This window comes from Onychomys torridus, chromosome 6 (genome assembly GCF_903995425.1).
Source record: "Onychomys torridus chromosome 6, mOncTor1.1, whole genome shotgun sequence".
In the NCBI taxonomy this organism is placed as follows: domain Eukaryota; kingdom Metazoa; phylum Chordata; class Mammalia; order Rodentia; family Cricetidae; genus Onychomys; species Onychomys torridus.
In genome coordinates this window covers 96,574,656-96,599,519 of record NC_050448.1, presented here as the reverse complement: position 1 = coordinate 96,599,519, position 24,864 = coordinate 96,574,656, and the positions used below count along the sequence as shown (strand labels likewise).

The 24,864-nt window shown below is 41.3% G+C and overlaps 1 protein-coding gene across 2 annotated transcripts in view; it reads left to right on the top strand.

Annotated features, from left to right (window-relative positions):
- LOC118585796 (TLC domain-containing protein 4) overlaps window positions 1–24,435 on the top strand; it is a 51,766-nt gene extending 27,331 nt beyond the window's left edge. For both annotated transcript variants that reach the window (XM_036190725.1, XM_036190726.1), the window contains exons 3-7: window positions 2,052–2,141; window positions 4,535–4,593; window positions 7,403–7,497; window positions 22,790–22,863; window positions 23,346–24,435. In XM_036190725.1, the coding sequence (XP_036046618.1) occupies window positions 2,052–2,141; window positions 4,535–4,593; window positions 7,403–7,497; window positions 22,790–22,863; window positions 23,346–23,664 (637 nt within the window). In that variant the 3' untranslated portion in view covers window positions 23,665–24,435. The remainder of the gene's footprint in view (window positions 1–2,051; window positions 2,142–4,534; window positions 4,594–7,402; window positions 7,498–22,789; window positions 22,864–23,345) is intronic.
- Window positions 24,436–24,864: the final 429 nt, after the last annotated feature.

Here is a 24,864-nt window from a genome sequence, read left to right as displayed (position 1 = left end):
ATTTCTGAGTAAATTTGAACTCTTTGTCTTTTTGTTTCCCTTTCAATGTGGTTAGACTACGTAAAAGGTTTTGAATCGTGTAGCTGCCAGCCAAAGAAACGAGGAGGGAGCAGAGAGAGAGCGGCAGACATGAAAGTGGAATTGGAAACTACTTTGCGTTACTCAGTCTCATCACCGTTCTGTGATGCAGGAAATTATAACATGTGAAACCAAGTTCTGCTTTGAAGGAGCCTGGCCTCATACAAGATTCATTTAGCTGTTCTAATGGCGTTTTCTCCTCTCTCTCTCTCTTCTGCTTCCTGCTCCAGCTTGTATACTTGGAACTTAGAGATAAAGAGTACAAAGGAGGGTTGGGTTGGGTTTTTGTTGTTGTTTGTTTTGGTTTTTGAGACAGGTTTTCTCTGTAGCTTTGGAGCCTGTCCTGGACTAGCTCTGTAGCCCAGGCTGGCCTCGAACTCACAGAGACCCACCTGCCTCTGCCTCCCGAATGCTGGGATTACAGTCACGCGCCACCACTACCCGGCTGAGTCGGGCTGTTTTTAAAGTACATAGTTATGTCTTAAAACTCAGCTTCCAGACTTGACATATGCTCCAAGCAGCAGACAACTCTTTTTTGAAATCTTTCCTTTTGGTGTTTCTTTTTAGCTACTATAGGATCTACATTTTTGCTTTTCTAGGAATATGGTTTAAAAGAGATAAAAATTTCAAATGTTTACCAACAGCAGTTTCTGCAAGTATAGACTTTTATTGTTGTTGTTATTTTGCATTTTTGAGACAGAGGTTTATGTAGCCCAGGCTAGCCTGCAACTCACTATGTAGCTCAGAATAACTTCCTGATTTTCCTGCCTCCACCTCCTTAATGCTGTCCCCAATGCTGTTCCCGCACTCAGCTGTAGAAGTGAAGAGTCTGGTACAGATTGGTGGGTAGCTTGGAGTATTTGCTCAGGATATCAAGAGCTTTTGACTAAATTTCACCTCCATCATCTGAGAACGTACCACACTTTTGCTTACCATTTAACCCGTTAACACTCGAAGCCTGTATGTCAGAAATCAAATTTAAAAATCAGATTTTATTTTACAAAAAGAAACCTAAATGTTTTTATGCTTCCTGTATATTTGTATGTTTGTGGACACATACACCATTGCATGTGTAGATGTCAGGAGCGTCCCTCCTTCCACCCTGTGGGTCCTCCAGAACTCAGGCTCAGCAGTGGGTGCTTTTCACCTGCCAACCCGTCCTGGGAAGGAGCTGAGGAAGAAAGGTTTTTCACATATGGTTACTAATCACTATTTAGGACTTCAGGAGAGAGAGGCCATGCTTTCCACTCATAGGATTTTGAACAGCTGTAGGAAGCCCTCTGTGTGGTGATTTAGATGCAGTGTTTGAATGCCTGGCGGTGGTGCAAGCTCTCTGCTGCACCTGTACTGCTGTGGAAGGAACTTGGAGGTCAGAGGGTCGTGTACCAGTTTAGGCAAGACTATTAACAGTGTCAAATGTGTTTCCACTTTAGAACCTTAACACAGAGAAATGATTCCCCCAGAATTACACATGTTCACTTGAAAAGAAAGCTGTGGCCCTATGATTTCTAAATGACTACACTTATTATTATTATTATTATGATGATGATGATGATGATGATTTTTTTTTTGAGAGTGTCTTACCATATAACTCTGACTGGCATAGAACTTGATACATAGACCAGGCTTGTCTCAAACTCACAGAGATCCACCTGCCTCTGCCTTCTGAATGCTGGGATTAAAGGTGTGCACCACCACCCTGGCCCTTAATTATTAAATATTAATGGTGCTGGGGATTGAACCTAGAACCTTATGCATGGCAGGCAGGTGCTCTGCTGCTGAGCCATGTCCCTGTCCCCTCTGGATGACACTGTTTAGTCATCCTCGGATGTACCCTACTTCTACATTTCACTCTTTCATGTTTAACTTTTAATGCTTTGAGGTGTGAATTTTTCAGAATGGAAAATGTCTTAGAGAAAGAAGTCCTTTATTGCAAGGAATCTGAGATCTGTATGTGTCCTGTTCCATTTCAGGGTAGTGTCTACGTGCCACTCTTTGCTGGTTGGAATTTTTGGCTTATACCTCTTCTTCTTTGATGAGCCTACCATAGCTGATCCACTCTGGTGAGCCATTTCTTTCCCACTTATTCATTTTGATTTATGCTGTGCTATGAATTGTTAATAACAGCCTCATTTGCATGACTTAAAAACATCGATTATCTTTGATGTATGCCTTATTGAAGTGCTTCTAGTCAGTCCTGCTTCAGCCAACTATGTTAAAATGATTTTAGATGGGAACACAATGGTGAGGGCCCTTTTGCTTCCATACTGCAAGTGTTCCCCAAACAAAGAGAGTATGACTGGTTGAGCAAAACCAAGTTTCTACCAACACTGTTGTGAGCAAAACAGTGTTATCATGGAGCTAGGACAGTCAGCTGGAGTAATCACTAAAGACTTGCCTTTGAACTTGTGGCTGACCCATTGCTTGCCATCAAAGAATTGAAAAGAGACTTACATATGGCCAAGCGAGAGGGATTAAAATCACATGAGAAACACTTACAAACATGACGACTGAGTACCGGTAATAATCTACGGTAACTGAGGATGGCTCTTCCCGAAAACATTAAGTATGGTTGCAATTGCAGAACTTTGGCCAGCTTAGGAAGGTTTAAGTTAGCTTCATGGAAGGGAGAGGCGTGTGGGGAGTACTGATGTGAGGTGACTGTGTTCTGTGGAATACAGGACAACTTAACCAGGTGTTTGGATGACCACCATGTGACTACAAGGATACCACCCCTGCCATAAGTGTAAAATTATCCCTTTAGGATCATACTAGCTGATTCATTTTCATTTTCATTAGGAATTCCTTTTCCCAAAATGACTCATTTTAGCATATTTTATACCTTGACCAGGTTTTTTATTCTTAATCTAAATAAATTATAGCTTTAATCCCCCCATGTTTTTTTTTCTAACATGATTGTAAACAGAACCAGTCCTTTGAGAAGTACATTTAATTAAAAATAAAATAAAATAAAATATAAAAAAACCCGATAAGGCTCCTTGGTCAAGTTTGGCCTCGGTGAACTTTAACCTAATGTAAATTTTGCCGTTTTTTCCTTTGGTTCTGTGATTTATTCCAGGTCTAATTTTCCTGATTTGCATTTCCAGGTCAAAATGTATGAAGAAAATGTGACTTTCCTCCTGCATTTCCATTTTAGTTCAACTATTAGCAGTTTTATTTTGTGTTAATTTTAAAGTGATACATATTATAAATCATATGAAGGATGGCGTGGAGCAAATATGTGACTAAGCCTGGCAACCTGAGTTTAAACCCTGGAACCACATAAAAGGTGGAATGAAAGAGCAGACTCCTGAAAGTTGTCTTCTGACCTACACACACACACAGACACACACACACACACACACACACAGACACACACACACACACACACACACACAGTAGCATGTGCATGCCTATACTCACAGACGTCATACACATATGCACAACACACATATACTACTAATAATAAATGAAATAAAACAAAGTAAATTCATTATATTGATATGCATCTGTGACCCTGGCTACAACATCGGGTCAAATTGTCCTGTCCTGATCATATTCTCAGGTAATAGGCAAATCCCTCTCATCCTCAGTACAGTAATATTGATAGGACTGTATTGCCTCAAAAAAATCAAAGATGAAATATATAGATGATTTCTTCATTTACTTGAGTCCCTGATTCAAGTAAGGAATTTGAAAAAAAATCAGCATCTAAAATTCTATTTCAGTCCTTATATGAACAAATCATGTGAAGACACATATTTTTGTAAAATTACTTTTTTAATCATATATATGTATATGCATTATGTCTATTTGTACATTCAGAAGTATTATCTTAGCATACCACTGTGCTTAGATAGGTTTAGAATGGAGTCTACAATTGTAGCCAGTGGGTCCTCAGGTGTCTTCCAAAAGCTCATTGAAACTGGTGGGTGCTGCCTCTGCATTTAAAGCAAAAACACACCGTGTGTTGTGCCCATGGACTGAAGCTTCTGGGATAGTTCTAAGCACTCCAGAAACTATATAAACTGCTCTTGACCATCCTTAGGAGCTCTGTTTTTTGACACTGCAAACCCCAGTGTGGATTGGTGTTAGATGGTTTCCTAGAAGATTTCAGCCCAGTTTAAATGCCTACAATCAATGATTAATCATTAGGAAGATTCTGGAGGCTGGCTTAGCCTCTGAGTAAACTCAATGGGAAAGATGGGCAACAGGTCTGTGATTAGAACAGTTGGTACTGTGTTGGGTGTGCTGGTGTATCCTGTGGTCCTACAGGGCAAGTGGAGACAAGACCTCAGGAAAGCTAGTTAAGGATGGCCTTAACTAGCAAGTTTGAGGCCAGCCTGGACCACGTGAAGCCTTGTCTCAATAAATCAGATGAAAAAGAAAACTGTCCGAATGTTTAAGAAGATAACGTGGTGGGTTTTTGTTTTGTTTTTGTTTTAAATATGTATAGGGGTGATTCAACGCTTGTGAAATTGAATATTGCAACTGCTTCAGGCTACCTCATTTCTGGTATGTGATAGCATTTTTTCATTGCTTGTTACATGTTAAACTTTTTGGAGTGATGCAAAGAATCTATTGTTCATGCTTTTGGCTTATTTGAAAATTAAGGATCTATACAGGAAAAAATACAACCTTCAATGGTGGCAAGCCTGAAACTTACTTTTGGCTTTCTAGGTCAAGAAAGAACTTAGTTGAAGAGCGAGGCCTCTTAAAAATAAAAAAATAAAAAAAAAACCACAACAAACAAACAAAGCAAAACAGTGGCCTTTCTCTTTCCTAAAGAGCCTATTAGTATAATTACTATCACACTAATGATGGTTGAGCCTGTGCCCCTCACTAGCCAGGGCCCTTGAAGACTTTCCAGTAGTTACAAATTTTTATTGTTTAGCTAAAATTTGCACATGTAAGTTGTCTAGACATGATCAGTTAAGGTGTGCCTCTGACTCCACATTCTCTTCTGCTCTTTTTCATGTTGGGTAGGGTTTGGGTTGGCATTTTTTACAGCGAGAACAAGGGAAATAGAGAATATGCCATCTTAACTGCAGTTAGAAACATTTTAGATTATTTTTTGGATAATCACACAAGAAAGACATCAGCCATGATTTGGACATTTATATAAGAATCCTATATTATGATTCTAAAACTTACTAAAATAATTGAAAGAAAATAAAAATCAAAATAGAATATGATACAATGATAAAGACAAGGGGTGAATTTCTTAGGAAATTTATATGCCATGAAGATATGAATTGTAACAAAATAATTATATTGAAATAATTAAGAGGAAGGAGTAGGTTTTAGAGAAATGATTATTTGATAACCCAATTTAAAAACGGAGCCATCAACATATTGGGAAAAGATTTGCTCTTCTGACAGAAAATGTCATTGACATGATCACACAGTTCATAGTGTGTCACATTCCTGGGTCAATGATATATTGTCATTGCAGCATAGTAACTCTCAGGCAATCTTTTTATGTTAGCTTATTTTTGGTTTTGAAACAGGGTCTCCTGTAGCCCAGGCTGGCCTCAAATTTGCTATATAGCCAAGGGTAACCATGACCTTTAGATGCCTCAACCTAAAATTGTTGGTATTTTAAGCAGGTACCACCATGCAGCTCATGTGCTGCTGAGGACCAAACCCGGGCCTTTATGCATGCTAGGCAGGCACTCTACAGAGCTGCCTCCTCAGCGGTTCCGGGATCGTGTACAGAATAAAATTATAATTAAGACTCTCCTAAATAAGATAACAATGCATAAAATGTTCATCACACAAAGTAAGGTCATCTCAGTCTCTATAGAATATGCCACAAAATGGTCATAGCTTGTGACCAAAGAAAATGCAGCCAAAACATACAGGGAAAATGGATATATTGAAAGAAAGGTATCAGGTAATCACTGATATTCTTATGTTATTTTTCTTATAGTATTTAGTTTCTCTTTAAAGTTTACAGCTCTAGCCCTCTTCCAAAATGTTTATATCTAGTTTTATGCTAGTAACATTTGCTTTCAGAAATGAAATCTCCACATCCTAGAGGCTCTAATGCCACAAGTGTGAACCCACGGTGGCCGTCAGTTTCCCAGTCTACTTTTGATGTTCAACCATTTGCTAAGGAAATAGTTGTGTTAATATTTTGAGTAGTTTCTATTTTGTTAATCTGAGCTATAGTGATATTTTATTTGTATTGAAATGTGATTTTATTTGTATGTTAATAAAGTTGCCTTGAGGTCAGAGCAAGCCAGAGCAGAAGCTGGGTGGTAGTGGTGCACTCCTTTAATCCCAGCACTTGGGAGGCAGAGCTAGGTAGATCTCTGTGTGTTCAAGGACACAGCCAGCATGGCAGACACATGCCTTTAATCTCAATACCAACCATAGAAGACCTGGAGGTCTGTACAAACAGGCAGTGACGAGGAGGTCATGTGGCTGGGTTTACAACCAATGAGAAAACAGAACAGAAAGTCTATAAATAGATAGGACACACAGAAGTAGGTCTCTTGTGGAGAGGAAGGACAGCAGAAGCAGTGAAGGGTAGGGTTTTCCGCTCTTGCTCTGACCTCATGGTTTTTAACTCTGCAATTGGTTCTGTGTTTCTTATTTAACAAGCCAGTTACATCTACACTGAACTATTTTCTGAGTCGTGATATGTAGACTGAGTCTCTTGGTGAGAAATTGATGCCTTCTCTTTATTTGTAGACTTTTTGAATAGTCATAATTCTTGGTGGTTTTCCTTAATATTTATCTGTCTCTTTTGATTTTTTTTTCTGTTGGGGGCATGGTAAGGTAGTGTACACCTGCAATCACAGAAATGGGAAGATCAGGGGTTCCAGATGAACCTCAGCTAATAGCAAATTGGAAGCTAGTTGAGCTGCATGAGCTCTCTCTCAAAAATAAATAAGTAAATGAATGAACAAGTAAGAAGAATTAGTATTTTAAATATGAAGGGATAATTTTGTACCTTTTTTCTGATATTTACTTGTTTGCCTTGTTGTAGGACTAAAAATCAACAACATAAACTTACATTAACTTATTTTTGATTAATCGTATTTTCAACGTGTTTAACTCTGGAAACAAGTCATTTGCTTATAGCGCTAGCAGTTGTTAGTACTGTTGGGTATGGCCGCTGGATTCTGAGGCTGTGAAGCTTCCCTAGCTCGAGGCCGGTTAAGGGAGCGAAAGTGGGTGGAGTCATGGATTTGGAGGCTGAACTAAGCGCTGTGATGTCAGAATGGACAGCCTCAGGTTAGTGGACAATGAGGTTAATACTCATAAAACCAAGCAGCTTTTTTCCAATGTGATATCTCATTTCTCTTTCTTGCAGATTTATTGATTATACTTTTGAATTGGAAAGTGATTGGCGACAAGTTTTTTGTAATTCACCATTGTGCCGCTCTAACGGCATACTGCTTTGTATTGGTGAGTACCAGCATTCACTGTAGCCTAGCTAGCAGACAAGGCTGGAGAGAGACGCTTAAGGCTGAACATAGCCTGTAAGTCTTTTTTTTTTTTTTTTTTTGTTTGTTTTTTTTTTTTTTTTGAGACAGGGTTTCTCTGTGTAGCTTTGCACCTTTTCTGGAACTCGCTTTGTAGCCCAGGCTGGCTTCAAACTCACAGAGATCCGCCTGCCTCTGCCTCCCAAGTGCTGGGATTAAAGGCGTGTGCCACCACTGCCGGGCCTTGTTTGTTTTGAGAGAGGTTTTCTCTGTGTAGCCCTGGCTGTCCTGGAACTCACCATGTAGACCAGGTAGACTTCAAACTCAGAGATCAGCCTGTGCCTCTGCCTCCAAAGTGCTGGGGCTAAAGGCATGAGCCACCATGCCCAGTATTCTGTAAGTCTCAATTCACAGTGGCCGCATTCAAATGCATGCAGGGATCACTTTTAAGATAAGTTAACTTGTTTAATAACTAAAATAATAAATTCACACGTATTTTTCTACTAGTGTCTATTTGCTTTAGTTTGTTTAGTTTGGTTTTGGTCTTTTGAGATGGGGTCTCATGTAGCATAGGCTGGCTGAACCTAATCTTGAATTAGCACACTCCTCCCCTCCCCCTTCACACCAGTTACACCAAATATATATATTAAAAGGAAAGGCAGTTCATCACATTACAGTCTTATCCAGGTGATTTAGGGATCATGTGCATTTCCTCAATGCTTATGGGTTCTTCTCTTTGTCTTTTCGTAACAGTAATGCTAAATTCATAATAGGTAGCAGTGAGGCTGAAGTACCATTAGGGTATTTGGGTTTTCGAGAATTTCATACTTGAGTATACTGTATTAACATCATTGCTATCCCCCACCTCACCCATCCAACTCCTCCCATGCCCCCTAAACTCTTGACCTTCCTGCCTTCACCTCGGGAGGCAGAGGCAAGCGGATCTCTATGAGTTTGAAGCCAGTCTGGTCTATAAAGTGAGCTCCAGGAAAGGCGCAAAACTACACAGAGAAACCCTGTCTCAAAAAACCAAAAGGTGGAGGGATGACATGAGCCTCCACTCCTGACTTGGTGTGTCTGTCTGTACTCCTAAACCAAGTCAGGCAAATGACACTATTATTTGAATTTCCACTTAAAAATCCTTAGGACCTTGCAGATGTAACTACTTGACTTTCTAGATGCATTTGTGGTTTAACAGCCTTGGATATGTATAGATTTCTGTGTGCTGTAGAAAGAATATAAACTGATAAAGTTAACGGGTCCTTTACATGAATCTGTAAGCATAGATATTATGAACTGCTGTTCTGTCTTGATTGACCTCTGAAATCATCAGCTTGGTAAATGGCTGCCTGTGTGTAGACTGGCAAGTTAAATGCTTAATTATATGAGATGAATACTAGTTTCCCTTTGGACTTTTATGCCTGCTTTTAAAAAAATCAAATGCATGCTGTTGTTTTAAAGGAGAAATTAGTGGTTGTCTTATTTAGTGAATTGATAAGTAAGATCCATTGCAGGCTTGCTGTTTTAATGGCTCCTTTGTTATGTTATTTTATTATGAAATATATCTAAATTGAGTCTGTTCATAGCAAAGCAAAATTAGAGAAAAAGAAATGAAAACATTTTGTTGTTGTTGTTTGGAGACAGGGCATCTCTATGTAGCCCTGGCTGGCTGCCCTGGAACTCTCTATGTAGTACAGGTTGGTCTTGAACTCAAAGAGATCTGCCTGACTCTGCTTCCCAAAAACTGGATTAAAGACCCTATTATTGAACAATCTGCAACCAGAGTTTAGGGCAGAAATATCAGCTCCCACAGCCCCATCGGGTCATTTAATAACACCAATGGGAAAGATCAGCAATGGCGAAAAACAAAAGGAGATGTCATCGATCTGGAGAGGAATGGATGCCCAGTGTTCACCTTCAGATTGCTGACATGAGCTTCAGTCTTAAAGAAAGGAAGACTCGGCAGGACTGTAGGTGTGACTAGGCAGTCCTGGTCAAGGTATGGCCCTGTATTTAGATCACTGTTTCGGATGGTCCTGCAAGCTGGTCCACTGAGAAGTATTCATCCTCACTGTTGAGAGGACTAATCTGGTTTCCTCAAAGACGATTTCTCCTGCTCAGGGTGGCCTCGCCATCATCACCCCTGCCCTCAGTGGGTGGGGGTCTGTCTTAGAATTGGCTGTCACTCTGAGGTAGTTTCAGAGAAGGTCAAGAGTTGCTAACCCCCTTAGGTGTTTTTGTTTTGTTTTGTTTTTTGTTTTTCAAGACAGGGTTTCACTGTGTAGTTTTGCGCCTTTCCTGGAGCTCACTTTGTAGCCCAGACTGGCCTCAAATTCACAGAGATCCACTTGTCTCTGCCTCCCGAGTGCTGGGATTAAAGGCCTGTGCTACCACCACCCGGCTCCCCCTTGGTTTTTAAGGGTCCTGTTGTTTTGCACTCCAAGGCGACTGCAAGTTTAGGATAATAATGGAGACCTGTAGGTGTCTTTGGGATCCTGGTGCTTTGTGAATTGCCTGAGGAGACAGATGAAAAATGAAGGCAGAGGTGCCAGGTCTTCACTGTGCTTTGAGTTATCTTGTGGACCCAATGGAGGAGTCAGGGCTTTTTAGCAAAAGCAGTTTTTAAGTGTCTGCTATTAATAATCTTACACTTTGAATATACAAAAGGTTTTTCCCTATACAGTAAACTCACAGCCCATTCTGTTACCCTAAGAAGGCTAACAAAGTAAAAATTCCTTTTTCTGGAGTAAAATGTTACAAAATTCTTATTTATAAGACTCATTATTTAGAAGCACTTTGACTTGACATGTCTGCAACTGTCTAAAGATATTTTTACTTAAATGATCTTGTTAGAACTAAATAAAAAAGCAGGAGTAGAAGCAGGTTTCCTCCAGGTTTTAAATATATCCTCTAGTGAAGAAATGGTTTGAATAGCAAGATGCAGATTCAAGATATTACAGATTACACTTAGGAATTCTAAACACATACTTGTTTTGCTACATGTAAATGTAGATGTTTTGCCTACATGTATGTATGTGTACCACGTGCATGCCTGGTATTTGGGAAAGTCAAGAGGTGTCAAATCCCTTGGAGCCAGGAGTTACAGACAGTTGTGAGCCATCATGTGGGTGCTGGGAATTGAACCCAGATCCTCTGCAAGAGCAACAAGTGTTCTTAACCATTGAGCCATCTCTCCAGCCTCCTATACCTAGGTTTTGCAATTCCCTTGTGTATGTGTCTGTGCATGTTGTATGTTTGTGTATGTGTGTACATATATGTATGCATATGCCTGTGGAGGTCAGAGTTGCTAACCCCCTTGGTTTTTGAGACAGCATCTCTCACTGGCCTGGAACTCACCAAGTAGGTGGGCCTGGTTGAGTCCTTAGGATCCACCTGTCTCTTTGTCTCCGCAGAGCTGGGATTCTAAGTAATGTGCCATCAGGCCTGGCTTTTGTATATATGGATGCTAGGTATTGAGTTCAGCTCCTCCTGTTTGCAGTATAAGCACTTTACGGGCTGAGCTTTCTCCCCAGCCTTGGGTTAGATAATATTTTGAACACTCTTCTCTACCACATTTACTAGATAATTTTTTTCTACCAGAGTAATTTAAATCTCGGGAATGCTGCTTCTGTCTGCACAGAGAGACAAACGTGACAGCTTTTTAAGCTCAGCTTTCACCATGCTAAAGGATGCTGATCAGCCATGGAAGAGAGACAGGTTATTTCTTACTGTGCAGATGTGGTTTGATTTATGTAGTTGGAGTTGTCTCCAGCCCCGCTCAGGCCCACAGCTGTGCAGACCCAAGTAAACACACAGAGACTTATATTACTTATAAACTTGCTATCTAGTTCTTATATCTTAAATTAACCCATTTCTATTAATTTATAAGTTGCCACGTGGCTTGTGGCTTACCCGTACATCTTGCTTCTCATGGTGGTGGTGGCTGGCAGCATCTCCTGACTCAGCCTTCCACTTCCCAGCATTCTCCTCTCTGCTTGTCCTGCCTGTACTATCCTTCCTGCCTGGCCACTGGCCGGCCAATCAGCGTTTTATCTATCAATCAATCAGAGCAACACATTCACAGCATACAGAAAGATATCCCCAGCAGATTTATGCTTTAATGCATTTAAAAATATATGTATCTATTTATTTTATGTGTGTGTGGGGGATGTTTTGTGTCATGTATGTCTGTGAACCATGTATGTGCTTGGTGTCCTTGGGGACCAGATGAGGCATCAGATTCCCCCAGAACTGTAGTTACAGATGGTTGTAATCCACCATGTGGATGCTTGGAGTCAAACCTGGGTCTATTTCTCCAGCCCTTTAATGCATTTTTTAAAGGACACTTCCCCATACTGTAGCTGCCCATCCTGATTTCCTGGTTTTTTTCTTCTTATGACTCAGTGTGCTCAGTTTCTTTTTTCTTATGCCTCACTGTATGGTCCAGCCAATTTTTTTTTTTTCCAAAAACATGTAAACCTGAAAATCATATTGTGTATATCATTCTCAGCTCTGCATTGTTGCAGGGCCCTAGTGTTAATCATTAAACCAGTCTGCTGCAGTTTAGGAAGAAACTTTGGTTTCTAATGGGTCTTCATGAATTTATTTAAAAGTATTGACTGCAGTATGGTGTCTGAAGGGTCAAAATTTCTGTGCAGACTCCTTTTCTTTGTTTAATGCTTTACCCCAGTTTCTGTATTTTAAAAATACTTTAAAGCAGTTGTGTATGAAGTACTATTGAAAGTGGAAGACTTTGTTGTGCCACGCTCACTGAAGTGGTAGTTTTCCATAGACATTAAGGATTAGGAAAATATTGCCCCCCCCCTTTTTTTAAAAATAGCATTCGCAGAAAGTTCCAGGGGTTGGAGGCCCAGTAAGCACAGGGACCTGAGCTTGATCCTCAGCCCTTGTGTAAAAAGTAGACATGGCAGCTCACACTTACCACCCCTGTACTGGAGAGGTGGAGCCAAGTGAGTCCTCTAACCACCTAGTTAGCCAAATAGGCATGTTCCAGACCAGTGAAAGACATTGTCTCAAAAAATAAAAAAAATAAGGGGGATTGTAACAGTAGAAGACCCCAAGATTGACCTCAAGCCTCTGCATGCATGAACCTGGACACCTGCACACACACACATGCATGGACATGCAAACATATACACATCATAAGTAGCTCCATAACAGTGCCATGAAATAAATGCCACTAATCTTTCATGGTTAATGGAGTTAGGAAGCAAAATCTTTATTTTAAAAAGGTTTTGTTTTTGGAGACAGGGTTTCACTCTGTAAGCTTGACTGTCCTGGAATGTGCTATGTGGCCCAGGCTGGCTGAACTCACAGGATCTGCCTGCCTCTGCCTCCTAAGTAAGTGTGGGATCATCTTAAGCTGAATTTGGCAAAGTAGAACGTCCTTTGGAGTGGCAGGGCAGATTGGGTGGTTCCCTAGCTCCAGTTTTTTCTAGTCTGGAGTCTCATAAAAGTGTTAGTGGCTGGGTAAGTGTCTTCTGCGGGCATCTATGAGAGTTGTTAAACCATCGATCGTCCTGATACCCATAGAAAAAGTGGTCACTTTATTGACAGATCCCATTGTCACCTTCCCAGAGTCAACCTGTTAAGAGTTTCAGCAATGACATTCACAGTCTTGGCGAACTCCAGAACTGAAGGGGCAGCAGTGTCTCCCAATCCAGGCTTCTTCTCTACCTACCTGTCCTGGTGAAGCTGTTCAGTTTCCACTCTGGGCAGTTGCTGCTGTGGCTGGGCATGAGGGATGGACCTGACAGCTGTCAGTCAAGCTGCTGAACTGCTCACGGTGACAGCTCCAGTCATTTAAAAGGAAAGATTGTGGATGCATTTAACAATTTTCTTCAGCAAGCTTGAAAAAAATTCTTAACTTCAAGCCACTAAATAACCCTAGCCTGGGCCTCCTGAGCTGTCTCAGAATTTGGTATATGATGATTAAAAAAAAAAAGCTATTAACCAAGAAGACTGAAATGCCCATCCTGCTCAGTATTTTACTCTTTTTTTTTTTTTTTTTTTCTTTCTCGAGACAGGGTTTCTCTGTGTAGCTTTGGTTCCTGTCCTGGAACTCACTCGGTAGCCCAGGCTGGCCTCGAACTTACAGGGATCTGCCTGGCTCTGCCTCCCGAGTGCTGGGATTAAAGGCATGTGCCACCACCGCCCGGCTCAGTATTTTACTCTTAAAGTAGATTTTCCTACAAGAAAGCTTGTCATGATTCCACTTATTTGAGATGCCCAGAATAACTAAGTCCAGGCTCTGGGAGCAGTGGTGGTGGTTGCATTACAGCGTGAATGTTCTTAATGTCATTGACTCTGCACCTCTAAAACCATCACGTTGTGGATGTTTTATCACAGTAAATTAAGAAAGCTTATTTATGAACGCTTTGGCGAAAAACTACTGTGTTGGACAACATATTATATTTTTTAAAATAAAGCTACATACTAGAACAATAAGCCTAAAGAAATGAGCTTAAATTTAGATTTAATGACTTGTAAAAGAGAGAAATACCCTGGAGGTAGTCATTGATGGCATTTTACTTCTGTCAACAGTATCTATCACATCTGAAAATGAAAGCCCTTTTCAAATTGAGGTATCACCAGGAAAGACACAGTTTCAGCTAGAAATATTCTAATTTGCCTGGTCAGAGCACACCCAATGTAGCTCTTATCTGGAGCCCCTATAATCTTGCATAGTTCAGGGGAGAAATATTCAGGGGGGCAGCCAGTTGACTGTAGAGGCAAGATTAGATTAGTTACCCGTTGTATTATGACAGATGATGGGAGGACCCAGAAATGAGAGCCTGAAAAGGAGAAGTAGTTAGAGGATACTTGGAAATGTCCAAGGACTGTGAAGTGGGAGAGGAGGAGATTTACCCTGGGTTAAGCCAGACTTTGCAACCCAAGCTGATGTGAATGGTCATGTTAAAGTATCTGGAACTAAGGTGTGTAGGTGTGTGGAGAGGGTGGTGGTTGTGCGGGTGAGGATGTGGATCATAGAGCCTGTGGTTTCCGTTGGGGAACTAATTGAGAAAACAGCCAGGAGTGGTGGTGCATGCCAGGAATGCCAGCATCCAGTTGGCTAGGGCAGGAGAACACCAAGTTTGAGGCCAGCCTCTGCTACAGGATGACAAGACCCATTCTGTAGGATGAGTTCCAGGGCAGCCAAAGCGACACAAAGAAACCCTGTCTCAAAAAGCAGAGAGAGAGAGAGAGAGAGAGAGAGAGAGAGAAGAGAAGAGAAGAGAAGAGAAGAGAAGAGAAGAGAAGAGAAGAGAAGAGAAGAGAGAAGAGAGGAGAAGAGAAGAGAAGAGAAGAGAGGAGAGAGGGAGAGAGAGAGAGAGGAGAGAGGAGAGAGGAGAGAGGGAGAGAGAGAGAGGAGAGAAGAGAGAGGAGAGGGAGGTTCGAGTGGGGGAGGATATTCTTAGCAGGTTTCATGCAGCTGGCAGGTGCTGAAGGCGCTCTGATGGGACTCAGTGAGACCTGTAAAACAGCACCAGTATGTGGATGGTTCCTCGGAGAGGTTTCAGCTCCCTGCACCTGGCAAGTATTTTCTAAAAATCATGTTTGCAGGAGACCTGGGGAGGAAGCAGGTCTTCTCCTGCCCCAGCTGTGGAGCACACAGAACATTGATACCACAGTACTCCAGCAATCAAGTGAGTGGCCAGTGGCAACCCAGTTCAAAGAGAAGGAGGTAGCATTTCCACCCTTGCTGAGAGGAGCCTGCATGTCCACAGAGAGAAGGAATCGTGATGTCCATTTTCAGAGAGTGTTCTGTCTTGGTTTGCCAGTGTTAGATAACGTGCAATGGAAAGGTTTTAACTTTATGTTTCTAATTGGCTTTTCTTCAGAGTTGAGTGAGCTCTTGGTTTCAGAGGTGAGGCTCCTGTTTAAGGCAAGATTCAGCTCAGGAAAAATGTGTCAACTGCTGTGCCAGACTTTTTTTTTTTTTCGAGACAAGGTTTCCCTATGTAGCTTTGTGCCTTTCTTGGATCTCACTCTGTAGACCAGACAGGCCTAGAACTCATAGAGATCCACCTGCCTCTGCTTCCCAAGTGCTGGGATTAAAGTCATGCGCCACCACCGCCCAGTTGTGCCAGACTTTGTGGACAACAAGGCTTAGGGTCATAGGTACTGGGCAGGTTGGTCATTGTAACATACAAGCTGAGAGATCTGTGGAGAAACTGACCTCACTGGGAGTTAAAGGGTCAGGAGGAAACTTTTCTAGAGGAAGCTTAGCAGATTTTCCTGGAAAACACTGTATGGTATGGTGGAGGTGCTTGGAAGCTATCCTTAACCACAGCAAAGGGAGCTAGCTCCTTGGCACATAAAGATCCCAAGCCATCACTCGGTTTGCTATGTGCTAGACTCACCTGCAAGTCTGTGAAGACACAGATGACTGGTCTCTAGTTCTGGGGTTGCAGAGTCAGCGTGTGTGGGATCAGGTCAAGAATATGCATATCCAGGCTTGGGGAGATGGCTTGGTGGGCAACACACTTGCTGTGTAAGCGTTAGGACCTGAGTTTGGGTCCCCAGTTCCCATGTAAAAGCCTGGCTTGGTGATGTGAATCTGTTACTCCAGGGTTGGAGGGAAGGAGATAATCAGATTCTAGAAGGTATACTCTAGGTTCAGTGAGAGAAGGAGAGGGATAGTTGAAGACAGGTGGATGTCCACCTCTGGTCTCCACAAGCACAGGCATAGGTGAGTACTTTCTCACACACTCATTGAGACACATGAACAGGACACATAAACATTAAAGAAAATAAGAGGGGTTGTTGAGATGGCTCAGCAGGTTGAGACACTTGCTGTTCAAGCCTGAGACCATCTCTAGATCCTACAACACGGTGGAAAGAGAGAAGTGATTTAACAGCGTTGTCCACTACCTTCCATACATGCCATGTGCCACATGCACCCCAGACAGTGATCTCATACACACAGTGATGATACTTCAAAAACAAACAAAAAACCTGGGCTAGAGAGATGGCTCGGCAGTTGGGAGCACTGTCTATAATGCAGCTCAAAGTGATTTGACACCCTCATACAGACATAAGTGCAGGCAAAACACCAATGCACGTAAAATAAAGATAAATAAACCACTAAAACAAACCCCGTGCATCTCTGTCAGGTTCCCAGGCCCTCTGTTCCAGGCAGCGTACTTTGGAGCTGCTGGCACCAAATGAGAGAGTGGAGATTTCCTTGGGGAGGGCAGAATTTAGAAGGCCTCAGCTCTTTTTTTTTTTAATGTGGAGAATTTGCACTTTGGGTGAATATGGTTAGAGAAAGACGGTTTCCAATGTACTATTTTTAGCAGTAACTTGATATTTAAAGGACATCGTAAGTGACGTTGCCTCTGGCACTAATTTGGTGCCTTGGTTGACAGCCACGTTTCATCCTGTGATGCTATGAAAGGACTTGGAGGAGGTGATCAGCAGCTCTTTTCAGTGTGATTATTTCCTGAACATACGTCTGAGCTTACCATTAACCGGGAAATTCAAATTAAAAAAGAATCAGGGGGCAGCTGGAGCCATGGCTCAGCAGTTAAGAGCACTGGCTGTTCTTCCAGAGGACCTGGTTCAATTCCAAGCATCTATATGGCAGCTCACAACTGTAACTCCAGTCCCAGGAGATCTGACGCCCTCTTCCAGCCTCATTGACACCAGGCACACATGTGATGCACATATATACTTGTAGGCAAAACACCCATACACATAAGTAAATCAGTCAATAAATAAAAAAATTTAAAAACCCACAAATTTTAGCAGTGGCTCTTACCTTTGGGAAAGCTGTGTTTTGGAAGACATGGGAAGTCATTTGTCAAGGAAGTTGGTATACTTTTGGAACATATTAGGTCATAATATTTTGTAGATGTCTGATTAGTCACATTCTGTAAACATTGAACATAATTATGTCATGTGCTACAGCCTTAAGACACCTGACCCAAAGAAGAAGAAAGCTGTTAGTTAAAAACAGATTGGACAAAGAGCTGCCTTTAGCCAAGGGGAGAAAGATGGTGTTGTGAGTGAGGAGATTTACCCTACAAAACATGAACTCATGTTTATTGCACATGTGAATCCATTGTAGTGAGGAATAACTCAGTGAGACGTGGTGGCACACATTTACAATCCCAGCACTTGGAGGTCAAGCCACAGGGATCACAAGGTGAGGACTAGCCTCGGGTATATAATGAGACTCTGTCTTGAAACAAAATAAGAAGTGGGGCGAGCAGAGGCAGACAGACAGACAAAAACAACCGGAAAATAGAGGGGTTATTGTAACAAAATATTTCTAAGACTTGTCCCTGCTTTAAGTAAGAATCCCACTAAAAATAACTTTGTCCTTTGCATAATTTACCCCAAGACTTACAGATATATTTTCAAAGTTCATCACTTTTGCTTTAAGTCAGTACAGAACTTAGAGAAATTCAGTTTCTTATTTTATTTGGATGATGAACAATTAAAACATTGTTCTTCTAATCTCTTTTTTCTTTAAGAACACATTGTTTTCTTTCGACACAGGGACATGTTATGTAGTGTAGGCTGGCTAGAACTTAGGATCTTCCTAAGTGCTAGGATAACAGATGTGTACCACTATGCTGAGAGTTAACCTGCTTTTAAGTTGAATACTCCAAACTAATTGATTTTTAAAAGATTTATTTATTATTTGTATATGTATGTGTGAGTATGTGGTGCATCATGTGGGTGCCTGGTGCTGGCAGAGACCAGAGAGGATGTCAGGTTCTATAGAAATGATAGAACAGAGGGTAGATAATTGAATCTACTCATCTACAGGGTTCCCTGGAACTAGTGTTACAAGTGGTTATGAGCTGCCATGTGGGTGCTGGGACCACATCCACATCTTCTTCAAGGGTAGCAAGTTCTCTTAGCTGCTGAACCATGTCTCCAACCCCGCTAAGCAATTCTTCTGGACAGATTCATCTGTGCTTTTAAGCAGTCGCCACAATTTTTTTTATTAAGAATACACATAAAATATGCATGAACTTGCAGTGTGAGTAGCAGTGCGTTTCCTGTTCTTTTTAAAGTGCTTCTTCGTGCTGTGAGAAGTAGAGAGGTCAGGCCGTCCTGGTTTCATCCTTGTGTTTCCTAGCTGCAAATGTGACTTCTGTTATGTATGAAAATGAATTTATAGTAAAACAAAAATGAGTGTGACTTACCCAAGGAAGATGTGCCTCTGAAAATCCTACATCCCAGGAAACCCATCCCATGAAGGGAAACTGTCCATGGCAACTCTGATTTAAGGTTTCTGATAATGGATCATCCATCACTGAGACATTCTGCTGCAACTGAAGTACGTTGTAATTGTGAACAGCAATAGTCCCTTGTAGACATTGGGTGTTGGACTGGCAGTTGTGGTTTGCACTGTTTAATCTATAAGGTTGAATTTTCTAGAGTGTCTGTATTTTCTTGGAGTTTATGTAATGAAAATGAGATGGCTTATGATACTATTAGAATGCCCAGACATCACTGATAAAAGAAGGTCATCATTCATGTGTATGGAAAAATACAAACTATTAATAGGCAGATAGAAAGAGCCATAACATTGAATTAAAGAGAAATATAGTCAAAACAGAAATACTATGTAATATGCAGAAAAAGAATTGGGGATTCCACACTGGTATGAATTGAATTATGGTCCCGCTAAGATTCCCATGTTGAATTCCTAGCTTCCAGTACCTCTGAATGTGTATTTGGAAATAGGTCCATTTGCATATGTAATTAGTTAAGAGGAGTTCATCTTGCAGTAGGCTGGTTTTTAATAAACCATTACTGATGTCCATATTAAAAAGAGTGGTTTGGGCCGAGGAAATCTGTGAAGATAGAAGTTAGGCCTCCAAAGTGGGGGGACCATCCGAAGCTGGCAGCAAGGGTGGAGCAGAGAATTTCCTTGACCTTCAGAGGTGTGCACCTGATGGCACCTTTACCTCAGACCTCTGGGTTCTAAAACTGACATGTTCTCTTGCTGAAACATTGTACCCTTCACCCACAACCCATTTCTTTGTTGCAACCCTCCCAGATTAATACACTTTTGGCTGAAGAGATGTAAAGGCATAGAAGGACGTGGGCTTTCACAAGTCTGGGATGCAATGGGCAGCTACACTTAAATCAAGCTGTGCCATTTCAATCTTCCAGAAAGATATTGATGCTCAGTTGAAAGCAGCCGGCTTTGAGTTAGCTTAGACAATACCATATGAACATACACATCGTATGTTTCTCTTGATTGCTGCATGACATTGAGCAAACTTGCATTTCCTAATGCCAAGGCTGCAACTCAGAAATGCTCTTGACAAAATGGGCACAGGGGGAGGATTGTGGGGCTGAAAAGGTATTTTGACCTCTTGCAACACAGTTGATTGTGTCAGATGTCACAAGGGAGCAGTGTTCGGCTCTTCAGTAGTCACATGACAAATTGAGTCATGGTGACAAAAAGTGCCCACCCCAACCCCCGCTTTTGGGTGTGTTTTGAAGAACAGAGTTAGACACTGAAATCAAAATAAGAGTTGGTGGTACATTGTTAACATGCAGATGACATGTTACTCATCTTGTGTTTGGCAGGGAACACATGCACACCTTTGGCCAATTTCAGCACATAAATGTCTTACCAAAATGGGGAAGATATTCCCTGTTAAATTCCTTGCATATCTGTACACAACTTCTGCTTTTGAGGATTTTATATTCAATCACTAAATTTCACTGAAACCTCCAGAACAACTTAATACATTGAAGATGAAATGCAGAAAAATGGTGTAGTAAAGCAAATGTGTATGGACATTTTTGAGGAGGCCATGGGAGGAGACCATCTCTATTTGAGTTGTTTGAGGTGTTTGTTGCAAGAAAATAAAGTCATACAATGAGGCAGTTACTTGGCTTTTGGAAATGAAGTAACTTCAAAACTTCAATATGAATTAGGGGATGGAAATGTAGCTCAGTGGTTCAGTGCTTGTCTAGAACACAGAGAGCTCTGGGTTTTGCCCATAGCAACACTTAGTCTGAGGCATAGTGGAAGCAAGAGGTAGAGACAAAAAGATCAGGAGTTCAGAAGTCTCTCTGGTTACCTAGTGAGTTCAAAGTCAGCGTGCGCTGTATATGACACTGTTTCAAAAATAACAAAATTTACCAGAAAATGGGAGCTTCATCAAACAGGAGTCTGTTGTAGCTTATCAGGGAGTCCCATCTACTTTAAGTATGAAAACACCATGGCTATTCAGAGATATGCAGTGTAGCTGATGACCTCCTACCTCCAAAGGAATTTACCTGACGACAGCCAGTCCTCTAAAACAAGATTTTAGATACAAAGTGACTAGATGGTTCTGGGGAACAGAAACTTAGTAATGCATTCTATATCCTAGCATCTTCGTTGGGAAACTATATAACCCGGGCTTCTCATAATGGATTGACACTAGAAACTGGTGCTTGGCTGGCTGAGGAGCTGAAATGCAAGTCAGAGTGAACCTCACCTGTCACTGTCGTGGTTTCACACACCGCGTTTACAAGTTTTCCCCTCGGGCTGCAGGTAGTCACTGGAAAGGAAGCAATGTTACTGAAAAAGAAAACAGAAAAGAAATATCCTGTGTCACGGGACAGGGAAAAATGTTATCTTCTAACTCATTCTAATTGTAATTAGTTTACATTATTCTTAAAATGTGTTATACATTCTAGAAACATACAAGATCGCCTGTTTAACTGTTCAACAGAGGTAAAGGGACAGTCAAAATGGTTGTAGAAGTACTGTCATTGAAAAAGAAAACACTTGGTTGAGTTGGTGGTGTTACTACTAACGGGCACTATTAACTTTCACCATGACTGTGTGAAATCAGTAAGCCCACACACAGCCTGACATCTACATGGCTTTTAGGTGGCAGTGTCCTGGGTCACTGTGACAAGTTGAATCCTCATCCTGCCTGCTGGTTTGGTCTTTGGCCATCCCTCCTCCCTTCTTACTCATACATTCCAATCTCACTAAAGACAATGATCTGTAAAATAGGGGGAAAAAATAGCTCCAGGAAAGCTAATTCTGTGGTCAAGTGCTGAATGGCAAGCTCCCCAAATAATTATGTAGATAAGTAATTTAAAAAAAACTTTTAGATTTCTTACTGCTCATGATTTTATCAGCTCTTCATCTACTTAATGTCATCAGGAAGCCAGTACTTTTTTTTTTAATTTCCAGAACTGAGGATCAAACCCAGGGCCTCTCGCTTGCTAGGCAAGCGCTCTACCACTGAGCTAAATCCCTAACCCCTTCTTTTAGATTTCTTAACGCTTCATGTTGCTTTAATTTAGCATGGCATACCTGGCCAGAAAGTAGTTCACCAAATTTTGTGTGCGTCTATTGGATTGGCAGTGGGGAGACTTTTCTCTGAGATATATCACAACTTGGATAGGATTAGACATGCTGGAGTGACCCCATTTGCCTCACGGCCATTTTAACACCCCCACGTGTGTGTGTGTGTGTGTGTGTGTGTGTGTGTGTGTGTGTGTGTGTGTGTTCTAGCTCTAGGAAACACCTCCAGTGGACAGGTATGTATTTCTAGATCTAGTGTTGTGTTTAGCAAAATATATACTTGCTTATAGATTAATTATCACAGTGTAGGATGATTACACTTTTGAGATGTTTAAGCACTTTTATTTCATCGTGAATATTGAAGGAATACCCAGTGGCGTTTACTATAACACTCTTTAGCTTTAGAAGTCCGCATTTCTATGTGATCATTTTTCCTAGAGTGGTTTGAGGATACCGGTGGGTGGTAGAGTGAGTTATTTCAGTGTGAACCAGTCACTTGATTTCTGTTTCCCTGGGTTAACATAAAGTGCTAAGTGAGCTTGAATATGTGATGGACCATCTTTTATCACCTGTAGAATTCTAAGCACATCTCTAAAGTCTGAAGAAGAAAATCAGGAGGCTGGAGAGATGGCTCAGCGGTTAAGAGCACTGGCTGCCCTTCCAGAGGACCTGGGTTTGGTTCTTAGCACTCACACAATGGCTCACAACTGTCTGTAACTGCGATCCAGGAGACCTTCTCTGGTCTCCCAGAGCACCAGGCATGCATATGGTTCCCATACAAACATTCAGGCCCACATTCATACACCTAAGAAATACTTTTAAAAAATGAAGAAAATTAGTTTAATGATAAAAGGTAGACACCTGGTCTGTTTTTATAATGATGGTGTATACATAGGAGTGACTGGCTAGTTCTAGAACATTTGTATATTTTGATGAGTCTCTGACAGTGTTTCTGTCTCTTATCCAGAAAGATGGAGTACTTTCATACATTGCCAATTTTCGCCTGCTTGCCGAGCTCTCCAGCCCCTTTGTGAACCAGAGGTAGGTTACAAGTATCAGTTCGAAGTAGTGGTTGTTTTTTTTTGTTGTTGTTGTTGTTTGTTTGTTTTGTTTTTGTTTTTTAAAGATTTATTTATTATGTATACAGGGTTCTGTTTGCATATATCCCTGAGGGCCAGAAGAGGGAGCCAGATCTCATTACAGATGGTTGTGAGCCACCGTATGGGTGCTGGGAATTGAACTCAGGACCTCTGGGAGAACAGCCAGTGTTTTTAACCTCTGAGCCATCTCTCCAGCCCCATGTGGTTTCATTTTAATCTGTGGAAACTTTTTCTCCAAGATGCAGAACTCAAGTCTCTGTGATCACACAGAAAACACTTCATCCACACAGCCATCTCCCAAACCCCTCTATGCAAATTGTTAGATGTTCCTTGAATTCTTTTATAGCGTAAAACTTAAGAGTAAGATGGTAGATTCCCAAGGTGCAGAATAAGTGTGATGGTTTCTCTCCTTCTCTTTTCCAGGTGGTTCTTTGAAGCCCTGAAGTACCCCAAGTTTTCCAAAGCCAATGTCATCAATGGAATCCTCATGACAGTGGTCTTTTTCATAGTGCGGATCATTGCAATACCGCCTCTGTATTTCTTTGTGTACTCCGTGTATGGAACAGAGCCCTACATAAGGCTCGGATTTTCAGTCCAGTGTATCTGGATCACTACTTGTCTTATTTTGGATGTGATGAATGTCATGTGGATGATCAAAATTACAAAAGGATGCATCAAGGTCATCTCTCTCATCGGACAGGAGAAAGCCAAGACTAGCCTTCAGAATGGAAAGCTCGATTAAAGGCGTGCTTCATCAAACACCTTTGCTTCCATAAGCCGTTTCCATTCCTCCTCACGCTGCGTCTACTAATAGATGAGTTCCTGGCATGCTCTTATGCTGCTCCATTAGCTATGATTGTTATTCAGGGGTTCAGTGTTTTCTTCCCCCTCTCTTTTTTATATTTAGAAAAGAGAAAATAAAATTTAGTTTTCCCTCCCAAGAGTTCTTTCCTTCTGCATTTTAAGCCTAGATAGGAATCGAAAGGTTTAAATAAAAGTTGTAAGTAGAGTGGTGAAACGTTACTGAACTCTCAGTGTACGTGGGGATTATTCTCTGCAGAAAAATGACTGGTAATTTGGTGGCCTTGATGTGCCACCCGTCTTGCTGAAAGAATGAGAACTCCTTCTGAGTCTGTAAGCCGCTCGGTTTGCTGTGCTGTGCTCTCTCCTAATGTCGGTGCCTGCGCAGGCTTTAATTTCTTAGTTGCTAACACGTCCTTTCCTCTAGGCCATCAGAAATGACACAGTTTCATCTGGCTATGCATTCATCTGTTATGATGGAGTATTTCATTCACTTTGACAATATCATGTTTGAAAATACTTCTTGCATTTTAAGATTTCAGATGCCACTTTATTTGTATGTTAGTGCTTTATCCAACTATATATATTTTTTATTTTATTGTCAGGCCAGGTTTAAGACCCATTGTGTAGCCCTTAGGGATGAAGATCTTTTAAAAGTACATGCTGGGGTTGGGGATTTAGCTCAGTGGTAGAGCGCTCGCCTAGCAAGTGCAAGGCCCTGGGTTCAATCCCAGCTCAAAAAAAAAAAAAAGTACATGCTGATAAATGACTACTTAGGCTGATAGAAGGACGCACTAAGAACGTGATTCAGTACTCCTACCCTCCCGCTCTTTCCTTGTACCTTTTCCATGAAAAATATATTTCTTCTTGCAAAATCTTCCCTGAGTTCCAAGCCTGACACCAGAATACCAGTCTTTCCCAGAATGCATCTGTCATGCTCCTGAAATCGGCCTTGTGTGGGTGAGACCGAAACTACAGACAAGTCAGTGTTTGTGTTTTCTTCATAGACTTTACTCAGGCTTGCTGATTTCTTCTTTGCTTTCTTGTCCTTGAGCAGGAAGGAAGAAGGTGGTTTAACCCAAGTATTCAGATTCTCAAAACTGTGTGTGTGTGTGTGTGTGTGTGTGTGTGTGTGTGTGTG